The 27,608-nt window shown below is 38.7% G+C and overlaps 1 protein-coding gene across 4 annotated transcripts in view; it reads left to right on the plus strand.

Moving 5' to 3' along the window:
* Nucleotides 1-27,608, plus strand: part of PDE8A (phosphodiesterase 8A) — a 261,479-nt gene that overhangs the window by 164,651 nt on the left and 69,220 nt on the right. For all 4 annotated transcript variants that reach the window (XM_020966427.2, XM_078151108.1, XM_020966433.2 and 1 more), the window contains 6 exons: nucleotides 1,534-1,724; nucleotides 5,750-5,806; nucleotides 7,612-7,666; nucleotides 13,632-13,720; nucleotides 18,090-18,168; nucleotides 20,285-20,422. In XM_020966427.2, coding sequence (XP_020822086.1) covers nucleotides 1,534-1,724; nucleotides 5,750-5,806; nucleotides 7,612-7,666; nucleotides 13,632-13,720; nucleotides 18,090-18,168; nucleotides 20,285-20,422 — 609 coding nt within the window. The remainder of the gene's footprint in view (nucleotides 1-1,533; nucleotides 1,725-5,749; nucleotides 5,807-7,611; nucleotides 7,667-13,631; nucleotides 13,721-18,089; nucleotides 18,169-20,284; nucleotides 20,423-27,608) is intronic.

Below are 27,608 nucleotides of genomic sequence, written 5' to 3' on the forward strand. Positions count from 1 at the left end.
CATGACTAGAGTGCCTAGCGAACTGAGGAGGCTATATATAGACTAACCAAGTATACCTGGAGTATCCATACTCCAGACCTAGTCCTTATGTTCCACCAACAGTACCTTGCAAGCTCAGCACCTAGAAGGCAGGAATTTGCTCTAGGTGGAAGAACGGTATCAAAATTTCAACTTTGTCTGGGCCAAGTAGGCTAGAAAAGCAAATGGTGTCCAGCATTTACTGCTTGTCTACTTTAAGGAATCAGCCTTGGCTCCCTCCATTGATTGTCTATTTTCAAGACCCCAATGGCTGATTAGTTGATGTTCCTTGCCTGTGCCTTTCTTGGTACCCTGTATCTGTTTCCCCCTCCCTACATTGTCCATACTTGCTCTCAGTAAAATACCATGGGTTGGACTTGATAAACTCCCTGGATTTATTCATAAGATCATACTTTTATAGCTGGAAAGGTTTCAGGGTCCATATGGTCCTACCCCTTCATTTTACCGATGAAGAAACTAAGACCCAGGGAGACTAAATAATTTGCCTCTGGTCATATAGGTAGTGAGTGTCAGAGGTGAGATCTGAAACCAGGCCCTCTTGACTTCAAAGCCATTGTAATTTTCCACTCCCATGCTGTTTGATATTTCTCATGCATATTTCCTTTGCCACTATTTGGGAACAGACTGCCTGGCCAGACCCTGATTTGGCCTCTTAAAGCATAGGCCCTCTCTCAGCCCTCATCTCCTACTCAGCAGCAAAAGGCTGGGCAAATCTGGCGTGGTAAAAAGGTCATTATGATACGTAATAGTGTAAGATGAATGCACCAGAGAAATAAGAACCAGAGCTAACTATACACTTACAACTGACTTTCTTTGGAGTATTTGCACAAAATTTGAGTTAGTAATGCTGAATGATTCTGTAACATTCTTTAAATTTTAAAGTAATTGTTGTAGTGGAGTTATTTAAATTATTTGAAATCTTAACTATGTTTTATATTCTGTATACTCATATATGCTCCACAGCGGACGTGATTATTTGAATGATACAAATGTTTGAGTGTTAAAGTTGATTGTAATAATAACAAGACATGAGACCTAAGGTAAAACACTTAATAAATATTTGTTGTATATCAATTAATTATGCATTTCCTGAGTAACTGCAATGTACTTAACAAATGAAACAGACACAATTTGTAAACTCATTAAGTATATTAGGCAAATTGGGGGAGAAGACATATTTAAAAGCATTATTTCCTGGCAGCTGTAATATACCTTCCCCCCCAAAAAAAAGTTTTATAGATTATATCAATGAATTTATTAGAAGAAATTTTTATGTGTTTGTGCTGCACTTAAACATTTTTACATATTTAGATATATATCTATATAGATATAAATCTGTATTTAGATAGATACAAGTATGTATGTATATATGTTTATATATTCATCCATTTAAAAAACAAACAAACAAACTTGTCATTGGACCAATATGGGGAGAAAAATGCTGAAGTCACAATCTATGGTTGGTTTAGAAATGTTTGTGTTCCTTTGAATTAGGTACTTTTAGTGTTTACCAAAGAAGATAACCAGAGTAATGGATTCTGTTGGGCATGTGAGAAAGCGGGGTTTAAGTGCTCACTTGCAAAGAATCCTCAGTCTGCGCTCGAAAGCTTTCTGGAAAAACATCACGACATCATCATAATCGATCACAGACATTCCCGGCAGCTGGATGCGGTAGCACTGTGCAGGTAAGAATGGGCCTCAGCTCAATGATAGAGAAGCAGGTGAGAGGCAACAGCAGTATACCTTAATGGGTGGATAGATGGATGGCAAGCATTGGAATCAGAGGCTGACATGTACCAACTCTGGGATCATGGTCAAGTCTCTTGACTTCTCAGTATCCCAGGTCACTTAACAAGTCACTGAGCAAGTCACTTAACCCTGTTTGCCTCAGTTTCCCCATCTGTAAAATGAACTGGAGAAGGAAATGGCAAACCATTCCAGTATCTTTGCCAAGAAAACCCCAAAATGGGGTCACAAGAGTTGGGCACGATTGAAAATGACTGAACAAGAAAATAGTGTTCTTGAGTTCTGTATCCCTGCAGAGTATGACTATGTAGTGAGTCTAGTGCTATGAGCAGAGTAGCAGGCACAGATAATGATAAAGTAATTTCTTTAATAAAGTAATTTCTTAAAGGAGACTCTTTAGCTTGGAGTCTGATGAAAGAAAGTTCCAAGGGAAGAGTCAAATATATTATAGTAGTAGTAATAATAAGCATAATCATAATAATAAAAATGACTGACCCCCATTGTGCACTTTAAAGTTGACCTAATGCTTCAGATACAGCATACTCTGTGACTTATTATCTCCATTCAGTCAGTGAGGAAACTGAGACTCAGAAAGGTTAATGACTTACCTGTGGTCACCCAGTTACTAAGTACTAGAGTTAGGATTTGAACTCCGGTTTTCTTGGCTCTTAACACTGGTACATTTTATCTAGAAGTCTACATTGCCTCTCTATAGATGCATAATTAATTATGGGTATATATCTACTAGCCATTTTTTAAGAAAGGAAAATTGAGATTTTAATAAAATACAGTGCTTTCAAACCTTGATTCGCTGGACCCCTCAAATAACAGGATTTGGCAGGGAATGGGGTCTTTAATTTTGTAGGATAGTAGATATATTAAAATAGTATATAATCAAGTTTCTAAATAAGAGATCAGAAAACAAGGTTTCAAAATGCAGGTCTTTCTTTATAGAGATAATACATCAAACCACTCTCAGTCATTAATAACTTGGCTAAGATTAGTTTATCAAACCTCCTTGCATATTACCCAGCAAAAACCTAAGAAAAGGTAGCTGTGGAATATTGGAAAGAACATTGGACTGGCTGGTGGGAGACATGGGTTCTTTTCCTCTCTCTCTCTCTCTCTCTCTCTCTCTCTCTCTCTCTCTCTCTCTCTCTCTCTCTTCTCTCTTTTCACTAGCTAAGTAACCTTGGACAAGTGACTTTGCTTCTCTGGGCCTCAGTTTCCTCATGAAGGGATTGTTTTAAAGAATCTCTAAATTCTCAGTATTAACATACTATGAATGTGATTCAGAATTGCTTAGTTTTAATGGGAGAGGAGACTGACTTCCACATACTGTTCTCACTAAACTTAAATAGGTTAGACTAGAGTGTCGAGCAGCTACAAGGGGATCAAATCCAAATAGAGAGGGATCCCTGCAGGCTGCATATTGACTTAGAAAACCACAAATTAACATTCTCTCTGTTCTGTTTCATTTTTGTTTATTTTATTAAACATTTCCCAATGACATTTTAATCTGGTCCAAACTCAAAGTTGATACCTCTGACTTAGAAGACAAGGTATTCAGGTATGGAAGGAAAGCTCTAATTGGGGAATGCTGGGCAATCGGGAAAGAGACCTGAGGAAAGATAAGGTAGTAAAAGGAGGAGGATGGATGGGTAGATGCTAAAGAGTCACTCTGCCACCTTCAACAATTTTGCCCACGTCCAAATATCTGTTTGTAATACTGCACACTGAAAATTCATCTTCATGTTGGTGACCTTGAAGCCTTCTAAGATGGTAAATTATTTTTAAAAAAATTGTCATCCTCATTCTATGGTACTTGACTTCATACAGAAAAGGATACCATAGTGCTGCATATTAGAAAAGTTTTCAATAATTAGGGTCTATTCATTCATTACAAAAACACCCATGGGATGGATGAATAACATGCTTATTGAGATCTGCTATGTAATGGGCACTGTGGTGGATACAAAGATAAAAAAGACATGGGCTTCAGTCTTATGTGTTTTACAGTTTAATAAGAATAGACCAATTAAGAAAAAGATTGTAGTAATTTACTCTTAATTGACCAGAAACTTTAGTTAACCAAAATATCAAACTCTCTGAGCATTCTACCTAATCAAGATCCAACGGCATTATAAATAATACTTTTTATTGTTTGTGAGTACAGAATGTCCACTCCATTATATAATGCCAAGGTTATAGAGGCAGCTGCCCCAGCTGTGACTTGTAATTGTTAATCTGCAGCAAGTTGATTAGAAAACACTGTTTTTAGGGAGGAGTATTTCATTAAATGTCAGAATGGTCAAATAATAATAGAAGTAAAGCTATGCAGCTATTTGTTGAAGGCATTATTTTTTAGATTTTTTTTTTAAATTGCTCAATGAGAGGGGTTAGAGGGAAGGACAGATTAATGGAAATGCTTGCTAATTAAAAATGAAAACATAATTATTTCAAATAACAAGTCATGATATTTATGTAAAACTTTAAATTTTGCTAGACACTTTATATACATTATCTCATTTGAGTATTAATACCAGCCCTGTGAGGCAGGTATGGCAGGAATCATAATCTCTATTTTAAAGATAAGGAAATAAACTTAGGTTAATTTGCCTATGGAAACAGCTAGTAATCATCAGAGGCAGTTTTTGAACCCATCTCTTCCTAACTCCAAATCCAGCACTCTATCAATTATTATTCTATACTGCAATAAATCAAAATGGGTTTGAAATGAGCCTTTAGTACTATCAAACAAGAGCAACCATTTCTTTGAACTTCCTTCAAATTCTCTGAATAGAAAGGGATCCTGGCAGAGCAGTTATGTTATTTATGGGGCCAAGTAGCCTGATGCCCTAGGAATTACTGCTGGTATCCTTCCTACTCCACCCACCAGTTTAAATCTCTGAACTGTTCCCTGATTTTAAAAACTTCGATCTTTCTTAGTTGATAGTGAATACAGTTGAAAGAGAGAATGGAAGGCACTCCAGCTATATTTCAGAGCTTGCAACCCATGCTTCTCAAACTGCCTACCTAGTAACCCCCTTCATTGGTTATGCTACCACTCAATCACAATTAAAGACTCCAAGCCCCAAACAGCCTTGAAATATTTTGGCAGTGTATCAGCTCCTTCCAGAACTTTCCCTGCTAAAGACCACCCTTCTGTCTCAACAACATTCTGCATAAAGCCATAGCAAAATATTCTGAAAACTTTAGGAAATGCAGAAAACCTATTGCTGCCATCAAGTGGTTCCCCTCCCCCCAATGCTTTCAAAATGTTTCCATATCTAATTGATGTTTTGAAAAAATGACTGAGTATTAATTCATTTAGTAAAAATTTTGTGATAATGAAGAAATAGAGGAGAGACAGCATGGGATAGTGGTTAGAGAGGCTTGTTGGCCTTCGAGTCAGGAAGACCTGAATTAAGACTCGCCTCTGATACTATTGGCTGTGTGACCCTGAGCAAGTGACTCAGCTTCCCAGTACCCTTGGCAACAAAACTATTAAGTTATAGATAAGTTGCTGATCTGCACTGGTAAAGGGAATTCCCTACACTGATGAAATGAGAGGTCTAGGCAAAAAAAAAAAAAAAAGATTATTTTAGAGATTATAAAAATAATTAAGGACTTTATTTCACTATTTTGTGTCACTCTGCCATTCACTTCCTTATTTTAAATCTCTGCTCTTTATTTCACTGTTTAAAAATTTTTTTCCCTATTTATTTCCCTATTTTATATCTCTGCTATTTATTTCACTATTAATTTCCTGTTTTATATCTTTCTGCTGACATCTATGTAATATCCATAAACACTAACTGAAGTTCTTTTGCCTTTCCTCCTCTAAAACTGGGCTGTCTTCCTTTGTTTTATAATGATAAGTTCAAATGTATTTTGTTTTTGTTGTTATTTTTTTAAAGGCATTTTAGAGCTGATTTTGAAGTATTTTTGGTTTTTATTTAAGGTCTATCAGAACAACTAAATCCTCAGAAAACACGGTTATTGTTGCTGTAGTACGAAGGTAATTTTTTTTTTTTTGGTGTCAAGAATCACATGAAATGTAATGTTTGTTCATACAAAAATGTAAGCACTTTGCATAAAATTAGAATGCTGGGTTATGCTGACGTCGTATTCTTTCCTTGTTTCCTTCTGCTCATTGGAGATTTTAGCAGTATTTTCAGCTCCATTTAACTCTGTGGATTAAACCTCAGATCAATTTCTAGACTCTGGAGATTAAGTCCTGACTGCTTCTTGCCTCCAAAATAGGCAAGCCTGGAGAAAATTGGCTCCCTTAAATAACTGTAGTGGTCTGTGAGCTGCAAGGGAGGAAGAGGCATGTCTATCACCTTGGGACACTCGCAGGGTTGCCTTGGGATGGGACCTTGTGTTTATAGTTGTAGTGAAATCCTATCTGTTCTTTAGCTACTAAAGCCAAACTCTTCCTGTTCAGGGGGTAGTACAAACCCGATGTTATTTTTAGGAGTGATTCTTCTCTGGCTCATTGACTGAAGCAGTTTCATAGCCACGTTTCAGGATTGTAGGTCTTGTGGAAGGGTGGGTTTGGTTCTGTTGTTTGTTTCCGAGTGAATTGGACAAAGAGGTGAATTTCAGAGCAGCATGGCCTTGGAAAATTTGTGTGTGTGTGTGTGTGTGTGTGTGTGTGTGTGTGTGTGTGTGTGTGTGAAGATAAAGCTCTGATATTATATGTCTGATACTGAAAATGTTTTCCAGAGTTAAAAAAAAAATCATAGTTTGGTAGCCAGATCTGAACTACATAAAGTTATCATCCAAAAGTGCATTCTTAAACAACTTTAATGTTTCTAAGAGGTGCAGAAAGAAAAAAAAAAGACCTAAATAAAGGAATAAGCATTTAAAAATTGGGGACCACTGTTCCTTTCAGACAATCATACATCTTAAAATGAGGAATATTTTTGTACTGAACCCCACTGTCTTCTTCACTAGCTAGAAAAATGTGCAAATGAAAGAGATGTCTGGTTTGTATTAGGCTTGGGTGATATCTCTGGAACCTCTCTACATGCTCCTACCTTCTTCCCCTCCTTTGCTAAACTTGCCTTCCTCCTACTGGAGCTCTCATTTTTGAGAGAATCCTAAGGCCATTGTGAAACTTCTTTTCTCAGAAGGCAAATTGAATCAGCAAAGACTTATTAGTTACCTACTACATGCCAACAACACTGTGCTAGGCACTTGGAGGAATGTCAAAGAAATAAAGAACATGGCCCTTGCCCTTCCAGGACCTTCCAGTCTGATGGGTGACATGCAGTTGATATGATTGTATTGGGTGGCGAGGAGAGGAAGCCATAATAGGTAGGAAAAAGTAATCATGTCCTTGCATCATAAAAATGTGGGAATGGGTTAAAAAGAAAAATATGTGATCAGGGAATGTTCAAGGAAATATTAAATAGCTTCTTTACCTTTATAAATAGAACTGGGCTTCTCATCATTAAAGATGTTAATTTTTTTAGCCAAAGGAATTTTTTTAAAAATGTAACTGAATAGAAAAACAAAGGGAGAGAACTCAAGTTAGGATATTTGTAGTATGTTTGTAGCAAAGCTGACTGACTAATATGATTTTCACATTTGAAAGCAGCATTGTGTTCTGGGGGAAAATATTGAGAGAGAATAATCTCTCCAAAATCTTTTTTAGGCTTTAAAATACAATCCTGAGAGGCAAGATGATCTTTTTAAATTCTGATTCCTCTAGAAATCACCCTGCTTTAATTAAAAATATTAATATTATTTAAGGTTATGAGTAGATTTGAAAGGTAACTAATACCAGTATCTTACCTTTGTCATTTTCTTTTGAAGGGGGGAGCGTGAAGAAGCATCTATTATGCCCCTTATTGCTGCTGGTTTTACAAGGGTACGTAAAGGCATCTTTGTCTCTGAAGTTAGAGTATCGTTGGAGGAAATTGCTTTAGGGCACCTTTTGCATAAATAATTTTTGTTATGAACTCACTAACAATGTCAACAAATACAAAGAAACAAGTAAAAAAAATAGAGAAGAGAATCCTAACTATAGACGTGCGTAGAGTAAAATATGTTTGTGGTTTTTTTTTAAAGAAAAAAATATATAAACTTTAACAAAATAATAGCGACAACAACTTGATGGCTTTGGGTCTTTTTTTTTACAATCTGTTTTCCTTTTGTGTGCCTACAAAGCTCTGTTGACAGTTTTAAATATATATAGTAGTACTCAGGTGGTGGCTGTTTTTCTAATTTGGCCTCTTTCATTTTGCAACCCCTCATAGAAACATTTTTTCCGTTTTTCAAATTTGAAGTTTTTCACAGCCCCCTGCAATACTGTTCTTCCATAATTTGTCCAGAGAGTCCTCCAAATGTTGAACATAGAAGCTGATTCCTTTTTTTTTTTACCACTTAGAAATAAAGCCACCACAAATATATTTGTACAGATAAGTCTTTAAGAAGAAAGCCTTAGGACAGAGTTGTAGTTATAGGATTATTTAGACAAAAGGTAGGATCCATTTGATGCCACTCACTGCATGTTGCCTCAAAGGTTCCCAAAAAGATTAGACCAAGGTATGGCTCCTTCAAAACGTGATGGGATGCCTATTTCCCCATTGACATTAGATTGTACTCTTTTTCATTAATATTGCAAAATTTGGTGAGTGTAAGGTGGCACCTCAAAGTTGATTTTATTTTCATGTCTCTGATTATTAGAGCTTGAATAGTGGATAGAGAGCTAGATTTGGAGTCAGAGAAGAAGAATAATTCAAATTCTGTCTCAGACACTTACTTAGCTTTGTGACCCTGGGTGAGGCACTTATCACCCTCAGTCTCAGTTTCATCTGTAGAATGAGATTAATAATAGCACCTGCCTCACTGGGTTCTTGTGAGGCTCAAATGAAATATCATAGGTAAAGTTCTTTGCAAACCTTAAAGCACAATATAAATGCTGCTACTACTACCACTACCACCACCACCACCACTACCACTACTACTCTATTACTACCACCACCATCACCACGACTATCACTACCACCAGCACTGCTATTACTTCTGCTTATTTGTGAGAAATTGTTTTAATGGATTAAGTGGACAATAAAGATTTTGAATAGTAATGTTCCTTATCTGGACTTAAATTATGCTTTAGCAAATGGTTTGTATTTTCTTTCTTTAGTCCCTTTAAAGTAATAATTGTAAATGTATCTGAGTATGATAAAACCCTCTTTAATGGGGATACTTTAATTAAAAAATTATAGTGTGGAACACTTTATTGTACTTGTTACTTCTGTGAATATAGCACTTAAGACCAATCCAATTTAATAACATAGTAATAGTCAAGGTAACTGACCTTACCCAGTTGGTTCCCTCAAGGACATGACACTAAAAATTACAAGCCAGAAGTCCAGGTAAGCCAGTGCACCCCCAAGACCAAAAAACCTGAGTTAAAGTCTTCAGATAAAAGAAAAGAGCTTCAGAAGTCGCTTAATGGGACTTTGCACGTTTTGGTCATGGACCATGAAGTCTGGTGTGGGAAGCTCCAATCTACAGCTTGTCCTGCCCTAGCAAGTATAATAAATCTGTGTAATGGAGTTTTGAGTTAGACTTACTCAAAGGTAAATATCTGCTTAACCCAGAAGTTTGCAAACATTGAAGCCTCATTGCTTTTTACCTCTGTAAATTTAATTCCAGTGGAGGTTGATGGTAGGATTGCATGGGGAAGGGATGCAAAGAGATTCCAACTAGATTGAATCTTGGTTTGTTTGGCTCTCTAAGATATTCAGAGACAAGTTGAGCTCTACATTTTTATCACTAGTTACTTTAGCTCATGTGTTTTTAACCTTGAATCTGAGAACTTATTTATTTAAAAAATATTTTAATATTAATATTTTAAAGTATTTGTATAACCATTTCAACATAATTGGTTCCCATTATAATCCTAGGTATTTTATTTTATGTATTTAAAAGTATCATTCTGAAGAGGGGTCCATAGGCTTCACCAGACTGAAGGGATCCAAGATAGCCAAAAATTTGCAGAGAACTTGACATGTATCATCTCAAATTTGAGATGTGATCATGACACTAAAAAGGTTAAGAACCCCAGCTTTGACAAATGCTTCCTGACTGCCCTTAGTATTCTTCAAAACAACTGCTTCTGGCTTGTATTTCCAAGCCAACTTTATTTTGTAAATATCCATCATTTGTCATGGCCTTTTGAAGTTTCTGCTTTCTACCTATGTGAAATTTGGGGGAAATATTTTATTTTTCCCTCTAGGCTTATTCTGCTCAGCTAAGGTCATTTGAGTTAATTTTAACTTCATTATCTTTACAAGAACTTTTTCAAAGGCTCTTGACATGCTGGTATGGTCTAGGTTACCTGTCGCTGATAACTGGCTGCATTTCTTAAAGCATATTAACTAAGAGGTCCACCAAAACAACTCTAAATATCTAGAAGAGATCTCCAGAGTGAGGGTCTAGAGCCCACACTTGCACGGTGTCCTTGCTTCTAGGAAGCTTTTTGCCAGGGCTTCTTTTCTATGCATGCCTGAGCTAAAATCTCCCATACAAGCAGCACAAGACACTTTTCCAATAGTCACATTATCAGTCTTAATAATATTCCTATAATAGCAACAACAATAATAACTATTTATATAACATTGTAAGTTTTGCAAAGCTCTTAACATATATCATCTCATTTAAGACTTACAGCAACCCCTGTGAGGAAGGCACTGCAGGTATGATTAATCCTATTTTATAGATGAGGAAACTGAGGCTCAGAGAGGTTAAATGACTTGTCCACATTCACACAGGTGGTGTATATGTGTGTGTCAGAGCCAGAATTTGAATGGAGGACTTCTTTATGCCAGGTCCAACATTTTCTCCAAACAACAACCAGGCAGTTGACAACATTTATTAAATACCTGTGGGATGTGTCAGGAACTGTGCTAGGTTCTGGGGATACAAAAACAAAAATTATGTAATTCCTGCCCTCAACGAGTTTGTTAGGGGAGACATGTATATGTATAAATCTATACAAAAAATGCAAAATAAATACAAGGTAATTCTTGGAGGGATGGCACTAGTTAGTAGCTAGGGGCAGGGCAAGATCAAGAAAGATTTCCTGAGGGAAGGGGAGTCTGAGGAAAGTTTTGTGGGAAGCCAGGCAGGGGTGTGTTGGTAAATGTTTAACACCCAACTCTCTGAAAAGCACAATGCACTTGTACGTTTAATTTGTGTTATTAACGTTTTTCTCTATCATCTTCTCAAGACAACACAATGAATAAAGCAATAAATCAAGCCCTGATTTGTAATGGTTTGCTGATTTTTGAAGTGTGAATGCTCACATTGAAAATTTAACAGTCTAGGAGCTTATTCCAGCACAGCCCTGAAGCTGGGTATTCTAATTGCAGAGGTGAGGAGGGAGTACACTCCGGGCATGGGGAACAGCTAATGCAAAGGACAGCCACCTTGTTTCTCGAAAGTTAAGGCGGAGGTATCGTCACTTAGGAATCAAAACATGGAGAAAAAAATAACACAGAAAGGATAAATAAATCCATGTCTTCATGACAAAACTGTTTAGAATGATTTCTAACTATGTACGTGTGTGTGCATTCATCAATCTTCATGGCATGACCAGATGAGGAAGCAAACAGTTTGCACGGGTGACCCTATCTTTGTTCATGAAAACACATATTCTTTTTCCTTCCTTTGTGGAATTCTCTCCTTGGGAGCAGTCCTGGGCAGATGGCATGCACAGTGTATCGAGACAGCCCATGTCAGCAAGGAAGAAGCAAACTATCGTTCTCCTCAGCTGAGCTCCCTTTTGGAGTCAGAACCCTTTTGTCCATGAGTTGACCTCTGCCAGGTCAACATATATGGCTGCCCTCTTATCTAAAGCACAGAGGTCTCCCCTGCCAACTTTTAGCTAGTCAGCTCTGCTTCTGCATGCAGGTTGGCTGAGTTTTCTGGCTATTCTCAGGCCATCTCTTTGAGATAAGAAGTGGATAATGATTTCCTCAACCACCTGAGATGAAGTTGGCCACACAGTCAAGCATTGGCTGTCATGTGAGACAGTGGGCAGAGCAGCTAGCTACCTGCTGCTCATCTTTGTTTTGGCAACTGATGAATTTTTACTGATCTTGTTATAGCTATACCTGTCTGTATAATTCATAATTAATTTAAAGGCACAGGGGCCTATGCTGTCTACTGCTGACAGATTTCAAATTGGGATTTTTTAATGGCTTTTTTGGTGTACACAGGACAGGCATTTAAGTAGCAGCAAATGGGAAGTAGAAGGTAACATGGAATGAAATGGAAAAAAAAAACACTGATTAATGTTGGCTTGTGGAAAGCAGCACTAAATGCTAAGAATACATAGAAAAGTGAGACTATATCTGCTCTCAAGGAGCTCATACTTTACTTGGAGGAGATAGCATATAAAGGAGCTCCTAGCAGGTAGAAAGACCAACTAGTACTTGGGTTTTGGCAAAGTAAGCACCAGGGCAATGGCAGAGCAAATGGTTTACCATACCAAGAGAATAGTGGATTCAAGGGTCAGAGGAGGAGGAGGAGGAGGAAGTAGAGCAGTGGAGGAAAAGAAGAAGGGGGGAGGGGAGAAGGAAGGTAGTAATAGTAGTAGTAGTAGTAGTAGTAGTAGTAGTAGTAGTAGTAGTAGTAGTAGTGGTGGTGGTGGTGGTGGTGGTGGTAGTGGTAGTAACTGGCATATGTGTTTTAAGATTTTCTGAGTTCTTTACAAATATTATCTCATTTGATCCTTACAATATTGGGAGATAGATACTGTTCTTAACCCCTTTTACAGATGAGGAAAGTGAAGTAGACATAGGTTAAATGACTTGCTCAGGATTACACAGTTAGTAACTATCTGAGGCTAGATTTGAACCCAGGTCTTCCTGACTCTGGAATAGAGTTGGACCTACTGTCCATTCAACCAATGTGGCCAAACCAAAAATGCACACAAAAGACAAGGTTTAATAAATGTCACCCAGTATGCTTTTATAGTCTTAACGAATGCTAATGAAATGCTCTGGGCGGCATAAAAAGGGTGGCTACAAAGAATGCAGTAGCTTCGAAAATGACTTTGTAAAACATGGTTTAATGGACATTTTTCAAGGGTTAAGAGTTGGCTGGGAACTTTGTGAATTGTTTTGGTCTCCCTGAAATATTTGTGCCCAAGAAATGTTATGGCTAAAAACAAGTTAACCTCCCTAAGCAAGGAAATGAGATTTATTTTCCTCCCATGAAAAATAACAAGTAGATTGTTTAAACGAGACCTATAAGCATTGTTTGTGGATTTATGAACTGAGCCAGAGTGTATACATTGTGAAATACATGGAAATTCAAGCACATTGCAACTTACTGATGGGCAGGAGGTAGATGCGTTTTAAATTTTTTTTTTATTTAAGGAAGGCATAGTATTGTCTTTCAATAAAGAATTAACCTTGACAAGAAAATGTAAACAGGAGCTTAAATAATTAATTGTGAGGTTTTTTTTCCCCTACTACAGATTTCGGGCTTTTGCAGCAACGTAAATAGTGTGAACTTCTTTGACCATGAGTGTAGTGATAAGGCCGGTAAAGATATTCAGACTTAGAATTACTTTTTTTTTTAAAGAAATATAAGGCTTGGACTTTTCATTTTAAAAAAATGTTTTCTCCACCATTTTTTCTGAGTAATATTGTGAAACACGTTGGAGGTTTTTGCCATAAGCTTTTTAGTGAGCTTTCTGACCTGCAGCCCTGTCCAAAGAGATTTATTAGCAAGAGTTAATTCCTTTTGGTTAAGATAATATAATTATTTACAGAAACACATTAAAACCAAAGTGATTCCTGCCTTTCTGTTTGCAGAGATACATAGAGAACTGCAATATCATGGCCTGTTACAATGAACTAATTCAGCTGGAATTTGGCGAGGTGCGGTCACAACTTAAACTAAGGTAATTCTGTCACTTTGAATAAGCATGTCAGGACAGAATGATGCAGTGAGGGTGACTTTGTAGCTATAATTGACTTGTTATTTGTGGACCTGGAGAGTAATAAATGCCTGGCTGTCCAAATTGCCTCTTCCAAATTTTACCATCTATATAGAATTGTCAGGGCTTTCTTACTGGATAGTCTGGCCAAAATAACCATTAGGTGGATACCTAAGTGATTGTCATGTCATACTTAAAGAATAGCTATAAATGGTTCATTGGCAGCCTGGGGAAATCTGAGATTGGTCATGGGACCACTGCTATTTAAGAACAGCAGTAATAATAGCCCACATTCCCTTGTGCTTTATTTTTACAAAGCACTTTCCTTGCAAGGGGTCCTGGGAGGTTGGTAGGGAAAGTATTATTGGGCCCATTTTACAGATCAGCAAATTTAAGCTTAGGCTCACACAATTTGTTAGTGCTACTGCTGAGTCAAATCCAGGTCTCTTGACTCAAAATCCAGTATCCTTTCTATGTTTCCTCCAATTCAACACTTCTTTCACCTGTGATTTAGATGATTGGGTATTTAAGGACTGAGGTCAATAGTGGTAGTTGTTCAGTTTTTTTCAGTCTTTTCTGACTCTTTGTGACCCCATTTGAAGTTTTCTTGGCAAAGATATTGGAGTGGTTTGCCATTTTCTTTTCCAGCTTATTTTACAGATGAACTGAGGCATTTAACTGAGGTTTAACTGACTTGTCTAAGGTCACATAGCTAGTAACTGTCTGAGGCTGGATTTGAACTCTGGAAGATGAGTCTTTCAGATTCCAAGCCCAGGGCTCAATCTGCAATCCACAGAACTGTTAAATAAACTTAGGATGTACTTCATAGACCCAATTCAGTTCAACTATGTAAGTATCCTACATCTGGTAATCATGCTGAAGAGGGCCTTGGCCATAACCCACCAGGCAGAATGTCTCCTTTCCAGCTGGATCCAAGCAGACCACTAAAGGGATATAACACATAGAATCGTAGAGCAGGAGCTGGAAATGAATTTAGAAGTCATCTAATTGAACCCTCTCATTTTACAAATGTAGAAACTGAGGTTCAGTGGGATTAAAGTTATTTGCTCAAAGTCACACAGTAAGTGGCAGAGACAGGATTAAAATCCAGATTCCCTGAGTCCAAAACCAAAATTCTTTCCCTGTGCCATACTGCCTCTAATCAACGCTGTTAAGTGGCTGAGGAAACAGTTAAATTTATTGTAGATGTGTTCTAGTTGATTTAGGCAAAAATCAGTCCTCTAAGTCAGGGATGGTCCTATGGGCCCTGATGAAATCATCCCTTAGGCACGTAGAAACGTGAAGCTCTGTCATTTAGTGGCATTGATCAGAGCATGATATTCAAGAGGGCAAGATCACAGTTTCAATCACCGTACAATCCAGTCAACACCACAAAGAGGAAACTCTGTTTCCTGGCCATGGATTACCCTGTGAGCCCCAGACAGTCATCTCATCAGTTCATGCCAACAGGGACCAACCGGTAAAGAGTGGATGGCTCAGGAAACCCATCAACACTCCTGGAAAAACAATCCAGAACCTACGTCCCCAGCTGTCACTGCAAAAAAATAGATAGGAATTGGTCTACTAGGGCTGAGAGGCTTTAATTCAACTTACCAGTGAGAGACGGTCGACAGAGTCTCTCTGTCTCCTTGAAGGAGACAGGAAGGGAATTAGCATTTATCTAGTGCCTACTTTATGCTGGGCACTATGCTAAGTCTTTTTTGTATTTTATCCTCACAACAATCTTATAACCTACGAGGGAGGTGCTGTTATTATCCCCATTTTGCAGTTGAGGAAAGTGAGGGGAACAGGTTAAATGACCTGCCCAGGGTCACACAAGTAAGTGTCTGAGGCTGAATTTGGACTCAGGTCTTCCTGACTCCAGACCCAATGCTCCATGCACTGCGACACCTTGCTACATTCTCATCAGCTAAGAAAATGGCAAGAAACCACTTCTACATATTTCTGCCTCAGCAATCTCATTAAACATTCCAAGTTCGTCTCCTATGTTTCAATCATTAAAAAAATTGGGTTTCTTCATCTAATTTTCCAGTGATGAAGGCAAAGGTATTTTGTGAGGCACAAAGAGTGGCTGGTGTACTGTTGTCTGAGAGTACTTGATTCAAAGGACATAATTGCAATAACGCCCATACAACACACTCCTGCTGCAGAACTGGAGAGATGTCTCAGGGTCACCAATATTTTGTTAGGTCCAGTGTCTCAAACGAAAATAGTCAATAAATATATTAAGCATCTACTGTGTTGCAGGTGGGAAGCCAGGTGGTACAGTGTATAGAACACTGGAGTTGGAATCAGGAGGACCTGAGTTCAAATGTGACTTCAGACACTCACTAGCTCTGTGACCCTGGATAAGTCACTTAGCTCTGTTTACCCCAGTTTCCTTATCTGTAAAATAAGTTGGAGAAGGAAATGGCAAACTGCTCCAATATCTTTGCCAAGAAAATGCCAAATGGGGTCACAAATTTTCAGACACTAGTGAAAAGACTGAACAAGAACACATGTTCCAGGCATTGTGCCTTACTGAGCCAGTGCTAAGCATACAAATACAAAAAAAGACAATTTTTGCTCTCAAGGAACTTATAATCTAACAGTGCAAGGCAACACACAGAAGAAAGCTGAAAGATTCCAGTCATTGCTGATTTCATGTCACAAATTAAAATGATGTGTATGTGAGGACTAGGGAAATCCCTGGTCCTGGCTCCCGATCAAATCTAACAAGCGTTTATTGAGCACTTATTAAATTAAAAATGTGGCTGAGAGAGAGTGGTGAGAAAAGGGGGCAGATGGTGGTGCATTTGAGAGAAATAGGGAAATTTAAAAGAAGGGAGGATTTAGTGGGTAAAATAACGAGTTCAGTTTTAGATAGTTCAAGTTTAAGGTGCCTCTGGGACGGTTCAGTTTGAAATATCCACTAGGCAATTGGTGATATGGGACCAAAGTTCAGGGGAATGACTGGGGCTGTATATAGAGGATGTCCCAAAGATCTTAGTGCAGTTTAAAGTTATTTAAACCTCTTTAAAAAACCTATTCAACATATGTTAAACCTATTTAAAAGTACACTAAGACTCTGTGTTAGCTCTGCAAGTCATCTGTATGAAGATAGAGTCTGATGAGATTATCAAGAAAGAGTTACAGAGGGATAAGAAAAGAGGGCCCAGGATAGAATCTTGGGGGAACATCTATCATATTGAGGGCATGTGATATGGATAAAGAGCTTAAAGAAAAGGAAACTGAGAAAGAATGTTCAGACAGGCACGAGGGGAACCAATAGAGAGTCAGATCATGAAAACCTAGAAAAGAAAGAAGATCCAGAAGGAGTCAACAGGAACTGATACAAACAAAAGGGGGAGGGTCAGAAAAGAACTGAGAGAAGACCACCAGATTTGGCAACGGAGAGGTCACCAAGAACATGCAAGGAAAAGAAGTTTTCCATGCTGTGTTTCTGTTCCTGAAATACTAGATCAGAATTCATTTTAAATAAAAATTTCAGAAAGTATAGAATCGTTAGAATCCTAGGGTTGGAAAGGACTTCAAAGGTCCTCTCTTTCAACTTTGCACCCAGTTCATAAATCCAACTTAGCATACTCCTAATGGAGGTTTGCCTTTATAAAAAAAAAATTACAATTTGTTCTTTCTGTCTTAAGTTTTAAGTAAATATGTAGGATCCATAATTCTATACATTTAGAGCCCAAGGGAACTTTTGATATTATTAAGTCTCTAGTACAATCCCTTCCTTTTACAGATGAAGAAGCTAAGCCCAAAGGGGTTAAATACTTTGTCCAAGGTCACGCAGCTAGTTATCCTTGCTAATGCACTGGCCACTCCTAAATAACAGTGCTATGACCAGTTACAATGGACCTGGGACTCTTAAAGGGGAAATTGTAAGTGAGGGCAGCTGGGTGGTACGGTGGATAGTGCACTGAGCTTGGAATCAGGAAGATGAATCTTCCTGAGTTCAAATGTGACTTCACTCACTAGTTGTATGACCCTGGGCAAGTCACTTAATCCTGTTTGCCTCAGTTTATTCATCTGTAAACCAAGCTGGAGAAGAGAATGGCAAACCACTCTAGTACCTCTGCCAAGAGAACTCCCAGATGAGGTCATGAAGAGTCAGATGTGTCTGAGACGACTCAACAACAAGAAAATGAGGGTTGTGGGAAGTAGAAAGGGCTGTTTTTAGTTATCAGGGCTCTTTGGTGCCCCTCAATGCATTCTACTTCTCCCTACCCATAAAGGCAGCGCTGTTCATTTCCACTGAAAACACGGCATAGCAACATCCATTCTAATCACTTCTTGTTTTCTCCCCACAAAGGGCTTGCAATTCAATATTCACAGCACTAGAGAAAAGTCAAGAAGCCATTGAAATTAAAAGTGAAGATCACATCATACAGGTTTGTGACAAACTTTTTTTCTAAAGAGTAGAAATGTGCTGTTCTGGCTTAGGGGACTCAGTGCTGATTTTTCCCTTTTTATTTTTTGAGGGGAGTGAGATGGTTAGTTATTGTTTTGCTTTGCCTATTTCAGTAGTTAAAAACCCATAAAATTATTACTACTATTTTTCATCTCTAAGGTTCAGGAAACCAGAAAGTTACTCAGTAGTTAAAAACCCATAAAATTATTACTACTATTTTTCATCTCTAAGGTTCAGGAAACCAGAAAGTTAACATGAAATAAAATATTTCATTTAAATCAAATATAGTTTTACTAAAGAGGGACTAATAGATCTTATAATGGTAGCTTTAGGAGTTACCAAATGCTATGAAAATAATCACATTTATTTTGAATCCTTTTATCTCTTAAAAACAAAAGAAATTTAATAATCCCATTCATAGTTCTGGAAACATGACACATCTATGTATATAAAATCACATTAAATACTACTTTTTATTTATAAAGCACCTTGCACATACAACATCATTCAATCCTCACAACAGTCCAGGGATTTTGGTGATATGAGCATTATTGCCTATGGTTTACAGAGGAGGATGGTGAGGTTCAGAGGGCTTTAAGAGATTTGTCTAAAGCTGTACAGTTATAAGTAGTAACACTCTGGGATCTGAGCCCATGTCTTCTGACTCCCAATCCCATCTAGACTCCTTTCTACTCCATCATGCTGCCAAATCATACTTTTATCAGTTTATTTATTCAGTCAGTTTATGATGTATAGCATGTATAGCATCCAAGTTGTAAACAACCCTCAAAATTTTAAATTTAAAAAAGTTTTTTTTTAAAAAAGCAATCTGTTCCAGAGGGATGTGACTGTCCTTTAGGGATCCCCTTTTCCGCTACTTGGCCCACATCCATTTCCCTCTCATATTTTGTTCGAGCAAGATTTGTGATACTCTTCCTGGTATATGGTTGCTATCATAATAATTCTGTGTCAGAAGCTTTGATTTAAAGCGTGGTCCTCTTTCACCGTGTTTCTCAGCCAATGTGTTCTCCTTTACTGTCCTTGCTGGACAGGTTAGTTGGGTCAGTGAGTCAGCACATGAGGTTTCTATTCTTAGAACATCTTGCTATAGTAGGAGTCCTTAACCAGGGGTCCGTGAACTTATTTAAAAAACATTTTCTTGATATCTGTATTTTAATAGAATTGGTTTTCTTTGTGAACTTCTATATTTTATTTTATACATTCAAAAATATTACTCTGAGAAGGGGTCCTTGGGTTTCACCAGACTTCCAAAAGGATCCATGTCACATACAAAAAAAGTTAATGAAATATTGGGAGAAAGATAGTCCTGGGACCCTTTGGACTTCAGAGCAAATTTGAAAAGTTTTAAGGAGATTAAGTTTAGCCCCAAATCCTAAGTCACCTCTAAAGAGGTGGGTATGGGAGAGAACTAGCATTCTCTTATCTCCATAAAGTTCCCTGCCCCACCCCACTTCACCCCATCTCTCCTCTAAGTAGTGGCTAGTGTAAGCTTGAGCAGTCCCTTTCCAGTGCCTATAGAACCAGCACCCTGGACTTAGGTAAGTCATCAAGAAATGCTTTTAGGCCGTCATATGTTGAAGACAATGTGTTTTCCATTTTGCCACCCTTTTGTCATAGTGTTCTGTGTGGCTGATCTCACATCTCCACAATTTGGAGGTTTATACCATCAGGAAATCATGCTGTGGCCGACTTTGCATCTTCATATCTTCCCTTCCCTGTACCATTTCAAAAGTGAGAGGGTAATTGCCTCCAGCCCAAGGAGGGAGTTTGGGAAGCAAGCACATAAGGGATTTGGAGTTTGGCAAACTCCAGAGTCAGAGAAACTATGAGTATTCGAAAACTTCTTGAAGGTCCCGGGATGAATCTTTTCTCTAAACTAGAGCTCTTTTTTCCTTTTCTTTCTGGTTTTGTCCTCAGTTGCTCTGAGGAACGCTACAATAACCTAATTCGATGGCCTTTAAATTTGGACAGATAAAATGCCTTAGCAAATAAGGGGCTGGTCCTAAGTTCAGACTTCAGTAACTTTGCCTTCTTTTTCAGCACTGATTTTGACAAATTTCTCTTTCTTTTCCTAGTATGTCAATCCTGCATTTGAAATGGCTATGGGCTACCAAACAGGTGAACTACTTGGGAAAGAGTTAACAGAAGTGCCTCTAAATGAAAAAAAAGCTGATTTCCTGGATACTATTAATTCATGCATAAAGATAGGAAAGGTAAGTAACAGTCTTATAAAGTCTTCATCCCCCCACCCACCCATCCAAGGCTTCAAGAGTTATCGCCCTCTATACAGATTAATTCCAATCTTGATGAGATTTAGTGAGCAATTCCAGTCCTGAATTGCCAGTTGTCTATTATGTACCTCTACCTGTATGTCTCACAAGCATCTCAAAATCGACAGGTCAAACAAAAGCGGAATACATCATCTTCTTTCCAAAGACCACCCTCCCACCTTTCCTATCTCTAACCCTCCCTGCCACTCTCCCAGGCAAAACTGAATAAGCACAATGCCTGCCTGCCTTCAAGTAGCTTGCAGCCTATACATAAGACATGTATACAAGCAACTTTACTACAAGGCTGCATGTTTTGGGGCCATGAGATGCACAAAACACTGTGACAGTTCAGAGGAGAGAGAGCTTGCCAATGGGAGAATTAGGGAAGGCTTTAGGGGTGGGGAGGAAGGGAAGAGAATAAGCATTTATATAGCACCTACTATGTGTTAGACACTGTGCTAAGTGCTTTTACAAACGTTATCTCACATGATTCTCACAGCAACCTGAGAGGTAGCTGCTGTTATTATCCCCATTTTACAGTTGAAGAAACTAAGGCAAAGAGGTTTAGTGACTTGCCCAGGGCCACACAGCTAGTGTGTGTCTGAGATCAGATTTGAACTTGTCTTCCTGACTCCAGGCCCAGTGCTCTATCTACTGGGCCACGTAGCTGCCTCTTTATGGAGGAGGTGACATTTAAACTGGACCTTGAAAGACGTATAGGATTTCAACAAGTAAAGAACGCCTTGAAATTGAAGATGCATTATAAGCAAAAGCAGACTTCCAAATTTCTCCAACTTGTTCTCTCCCCTCAGACATCAGGCTGATGCTAGATGTCACTTCATTAACTTGCACCAACTATCATTCTCCAGTTTACTGATTAAACCTTTCCTTTAGCTGTGCTGCAGTTTTTATAGCCTGGCCTGCAAAACTCCCTTCCTTTAAAGGGACGAGGCACATTTTCCATGGAAGTAGAACAATTGAACCATTTTCAGGCAGTAACTAACAGTCTATAAACAGAAATGCTACTTAATTTCTCAACTAGCAATTATCTCTTCCTACTTGATTACTTCATTGGGTCTGTGATCACCCTGATATAGGCATTCCCTCCTTTGATGCAGATTACAACTCCCTTCCCTTTCCTTCCCCTGTGCCTTCATCCTACATGATTCTTCTTCATATTCTCCCATGCATCTTCTGTAAAGATTTTGTCCAACATGTCGAGAGTTTTTCTTTGCGTGTTTCTATATGTTGTGGGTAGCAGTACAGTGCTTAAGACTGCCTATCTCGTATTCCTTCTCCCCATGACATAAGCACTCTTCTTGCTTTTCTGTCCATACATTTCCTTGGTGGTGTTCCCTATTTCACTTTTGGCACGTAGGTCATGGTTGTAAATACTCTGGTGGCAATTGTGTACACTGTGTATCTTTCCATCCCTTTTGGATCTCCCGTCATTTTAAACCTTTGGAGACTGTTTGGTTCCAAGTTTTGCAGTCATACAACATCATTGGAAGAATATTTGTGCTTATTTAAAAAAAAACCAAACCCAAACTAAAAGGGTGATTTTGGGGCCAGGGAGCATCTTGAGATCCCTGAAAACCCAGTATGGTTTTCCAAATGCAATCCAGTTTATTCTGTTCCTCTGGCTCAATTCTGGACCCAACTAACTCACTATCCATCTGCAATCATCATCCCCCATGTAATCATCGTTATCATCCTCATCATAACAGGACTTGAAGGTTTGCAAAGTGCTTTACATATATTATCTCATTTGATCCTCACAACAACCCTGGGGGGGGTGATGTTATTGCTGTCCCCCTTTTAAAGATGAGGAAATAAAAACTGAGAGAAGTAATCAGGGTCATATAGCTAGTAAGTGTCTGAGTCAGAATTCTAACTCAGTTCCTTCTGACTCCAAGTACAACACTCTGCTAAGCCACTTCTATGGCCTTTCTATTGCATAGTGTAGACAAGACAAGAAACATCCACTTTCTTCTGCCTTTTCTTAATAGCATCTATAATGAATTTCAGGACTAATAAGTGCCCTTGCCAAGGAAAGTTACTTGAGTAGAAATCACCCGAGCTCACATTTATAGAACGCTTTCTTAATGTTTTACTAAATGCCCTCCTCCAGTGAGATACTCGTATTTCTCAGGAAGGACAGAAGAGAGATCATTTAGCTTTTTTTCTTAAACAAAAAGCTTTTCTGCAAAGAGTAAAAACCATTTTCATCACCTTTTGACTAGTTTTCTCCCCTGAAGTCCTGCTCTGGGCCCTCATTGTGATGTGGAGATGACCTTGGTTTCTTGAAATCTTTACCAGCTGAGCATGAGCTTGGCTTCTATTAGTCAGTCATGTCTGGCTCTTCATGACCCCATTTGGGGTTTCCTTGGCAAAGGTACTGGAGCGGTTTACCATTTCCTTCTCCAGCTCATTTTGCAGATGAAGAACTGAGGCAAACAGGGTAAGTGACTTGCCTAGGGTCACACAGCTAGTAAGTGTCTGAAACCAGATTTGAACTCAGGAACATGAGTCTTCCTGATTCTAATCCCAGCGCTCTATCACTGTACCACCTAGCTGCCCTCACTTAGCAGAACCTACAAGTGAAGGAAGGCTTCTTCACACAGACTAGCCCATGGATGGGCTGGGGGATGCCTGTCATCCATGGTCTTGCCTGTCCAAGTTCAGAGAGGGTCATCATCAAGAAATTTAGCCATCAGCTGATGATTTCTTAAGGTCATAGTCACTCATAAAGTGGCATAATTAAAGGCATCTTAGGTTTGCTGTTAGTGGAGGGAGGACACACTGTCTCCCTCTCCCTTTCCCTGAGCCATGAAACCACAGTCCTTTGGAAGTATTTGAAGTAAAAAGTTGACTCATTGATTCTAAAGTTAAAATACATTTGGAACTGAAGGGAAAGAAAACTTTGTTTTTCTTTTCCATTTTATGAATAAACAGGAAGGGAAAGGAGAAAACTGAGTTAGGGAATGAGGGAATCAAGTGTTATGTGCCAGACACTCTACTAAGTACTTTTACAAATATTATCTCATTTGATCCTCAGAACAATCCTTTGCGGGAGGTGCTATTATTATCCCCATTTTACAGTTGAGAAACTAAGGCAGAAAAAGGTTAAATGACTTTCCCAGAGTTATACAGCTAATAATTATCTGAGGTCAAATTTGAACTTAGGTCATCCTGACTCCAGAACCATTGCTCTGTCTACTGCACTATCTAGCTGCATAATATCTTAATTTTTTCATATTGACCTGGTAAAAATCTATTTAATTTTGGCTAAATAAAAACCAGAAATTTCATATTTATAATAAACTTATTTCAAAATTCAAAACTATATGTGATAGCTTTGCAAAAAATGCATATGGTCTTTTAAAATATTTTCAGGACACTTAAGTTTAATTAAAATGTGTAAATTTTTGATGATGATGGTTGTCTCCATCCATCCCTACACATTTGCTTCCCTCTCCCTAACTACCTAATATTTAACTATGTACTTATTCTCTTTATATTTATTCTGTATTCAGGGTGTGCCAAAAGTCTTAGTGCAGTTTTAAACTTTATTTGCTTAAAACTGCACTAAGATTTTTTTGAATATTCTATGGATTTATGTATGTACTTATCTTTCCCATTAGAGTATAAGCAAGTAAATGGTAAATTTTTTAAATGTTTAACAACCGGCTCTCCAGGAAGAAAAATGTGAGCACATCATATTTTTAAATATAATCTGCACTATTAATATATTCTCCATCACTTTCTTAAATCTTTACAACTAATAAAATAATAAATTGAGCTCCAACTTGTAGCATTTCTGATCTGAAACTCTGTACTTCTTTAGCGTTCATGGTGCTGCTCTTCTGATTCTCCAATCTTTGTCTTCTCTTCACTCCCTTGTTTAGCTCATTAGTACCATAGCTTCAGTTGTGCAAACAAAGCCCAAATCTGCGGCTCTAGCTGTGATCTTTCACCTGTACTCTGGTACTGCGTCTCCAACTACAGGCTAAATATTCCTTCTTAAATGTTCTTCCATCACCTTCAGCTCAATTTGTCTGAAATCCAAATAAACAAACATTGGTTAAACACCTCTCTGTGTGCCAGCTGTTGTGCCAGGCACTGGGGATTCTGTTTTTGTTTGGGGTTTTTTGGCCAGTCTACAATTTTTGTATTGGATAGAGTGCCAGATTTGGAGTCAAGAACATCCTGATTCAAATCCTACCTCCTACACTTAGCTGTATCACCCTGGCCAAATCTCAGCCCTTTTGAGCCTCTATTTTCTCATCTCTGTAAAGTAGGATAAGGTTGAGGTAGGGTTGATGGAAGGATCAAATGTGATTAATGTTTGCAGAGTGCTTTACATTAAATTAAATACAGTAGAAGTTATCTGGAAAGTCTCAGTTTTAAGCTTAAAATTGCACTAAGACTTTTGAGACACCCCGTATAAATTTAAGTTGTGTCTAGGATCAGGCAGCTCTTACTGTAGCTCTACCAATGTAGATTAGCCACTTGTTTTCATCTCCTAGAGCACTGGGTGAGAGACTCAGTGACTTGCTCCTGGTCACAAAGCTAGTGTGTATCAGAGGTAGATTTTGCTCCAGATCTCGGACTTCAAGGCTAGCCCTCCTTCCTCTGGGCTACCCTGACTCAGGCACTAGGGTTACAAAGATAAAAATGAAATAGCCCTGCCCTCAAGGAGCTTACATTCTATAGAGAAGATTCAAATATATACACAGAGAACATAAACCATATACACAGATAAATAGCTAGGTCATTGGAGAAGAAAAAAGGCATTAACGGTAGGAAGGTCAGGGAAGGTTTTAAGGAGACTGCAGAGGTGAACCTTGATGGAACATGTGAATTCTGAGAGGCAGAGGAAGAGGAAAGCTTGGTGAATGAATTAAGGTGAGACATGGAATTTTAAGTAGAAGACATGGCAACTGGTCCGGTTTGGATGAGACAGAGAGTGTGAGAAGCAAAAGACTGTCAACTAAGGCTGGAACCAGGGCCTAAGACACCAGAATGAGGCATCCCATTGATCAGGGGAGTGACATAAGCAGACAGGCACATTATTCGGAAAATTATTAAGACAGGTGTGTGGAAGATGGACTCCAGAGGGGAGAGACAGGAAGCAGGGAGGTTGATTAGGAGGCTATTGAAGTAGCCCAGATGAGAAGTGATCAAAGCTTGAACTTGGCTTCTAGCTATATAAGTGGAATGAAGGGTGTGGATTTGAGAGAGGTAGAACTTGACATTTGATTAGGTGTGGAAGAGACTAAGATGACTGACTTTACAGACCTAGGCATCATTGTCTTCCAAGCTCATCACCTGCCCCCTAGAATAAAGTTAGTATCTTCTATATTTCTATCCTTCCCATCACAGAAGTTCAAATCTTTCTGGTCATTTTGAATCTTTGCTTTCTCCATTCCCCTCTATCTGATTACTAAGATCTTTCTATTCTTCTTTAACATTTTTCTCAGGATCTGTCCCTTCCTTTCTACTTCCATTGCCACTATTCTACTTTGTCTTTACCAATCAATTTTCTCTTCCTTAACCAGTTTTAGTTACTCCCTTGCTATAAACACAGGCCTATAGGATCATAAATTTACTTCTTGAAGAGACCTCAGAGGTCATGTAGTATAATTGCCTCCTTTTATGGATGAAGAAACTGAGATCCAGAGAGTGGCAGCTGGGGGCAGAGCGGGGATTTGAGGATCTCTGACTCCAAATTCAGACCTCTTTCCATGCTGCCTCTCTGTCCTACATTGACCTCAGTTCCTGCCCTGGCAAATATATTGGCAAATACTTTTCATATCAGGATCAGGATCACACCCCATTCTCTGTTCATTGATACTAAAACTTACTTGGTTTTGTATCTAAGTTCATGACTCCTTACTTACTCTTGACTACTGATACCTGCCTTTAGCTGAACCATCTGTATTTCTGACCTCTTGTCTACATTTGACATAAAATAGTAACACCCTGAAACCCTTAGCTCACACCTCCTAGAGCCTGGATGACCACTCTGCTCCCCCTGTCTAGGGCTCCTTTGGACTATTCTTATCCTGTTGCTTCTCTTCCTGATGTGCCAGAGGGAGAGAAATTCTTCTGTCTTCTAAAGGATTCTTTGGATCTTTTGGGCACATTTGATCAGAATGATCTACCTCCAGTCTCTGCGTCTTTGTACCGTGTTCCCCTCAGGAATCTACACCTCTGCTTCTTGTCTGGTTCATTCAACATACAGCTTAAAAGCTACCTTATATATATAGCCTTTCCTGATTCCACCTCCCCCTTAACTGCTAGTGAACTCCTTCCCCAAACTATTTTGTGTCTGTTTGTTTATGTTATGTATATATTTACATGTGTACATGTTTTTGATATAACCTAAGCTCCTTGAAAGTAGAAACTTTTTTTTCTTTGTATCCCAAGTGTTCAGCTCAGTTCATGGCACATAGTAGGTGCTTAATAAATGCTTATTGATTTACCAATTGAAGTGTAAAGTGGATGCAGATGAGTCTCCTTTTAGTCCCAAGGATCCTAGGATCATCATTTTAGATGGAAGGGTCTGGAGACTGGAAAGGTCCTTGGAGGTCATAATATCATAGATCTAGAGGTTAAAGGAACATCAGAAGTTGTATGGTTCAACCCCCTAATTGACATCAGAAAAAACTGGAGCCCAGTTACTTGCCCACAGTCAGTCAGGCAGTCAGTGGTAGAGCCGGGCTTGGAGTCCAGGTCTTCTGACTCCAACGCCATGTTCCTTCCCCTATATTGCTATTTTTCCAGTCTGAGGACCTCAAAGACAAGGGCAGAGGTCAAGACTCCTGGATCTCTGTAGCAGACTGGGGCTGTCATATCCTAAGGGTTGGTATTCCAGTAGCCTTTACATTTCAAGTATGGACGACCATGCTGTGAAAGGTACTTGGTATATAATGAGTCCCTCTAGCCAGTAAAGGGTCCTGCTCTGGGCCAGTGTCCACATGAGCTTATAAAACAGTGACCTTTGTCAATAACCCAGGCAAGGAGGAAAACGTTGTGTTTAGGGTTTAGATCACTTTTTATCCTTAAGTGTCTTGGTAGTGTTAAGTGAATTGGAACGCAAACTGGGAAATGTTCTGAGGTTTCT

The sequence above is a fragment of the Phascolarctos cinereus genome, unplaced genomic scaffold (genome assembly GCF_003287225.1).
Source record: "Phascolarctos cinereus isolate Bilbo 61053 unplaced genomic scaffold, phaCin_HiC Scaffold_3;HRSCAF=262, whole genome shotgun sequence".
Classification (NCBI taxonomy): Eukaryota; Metazoa; Chordata; class Mammalia; order Diprotodontia; family Phascolarctidae; genus Phascolarctos; species Phascolarctos cinereus.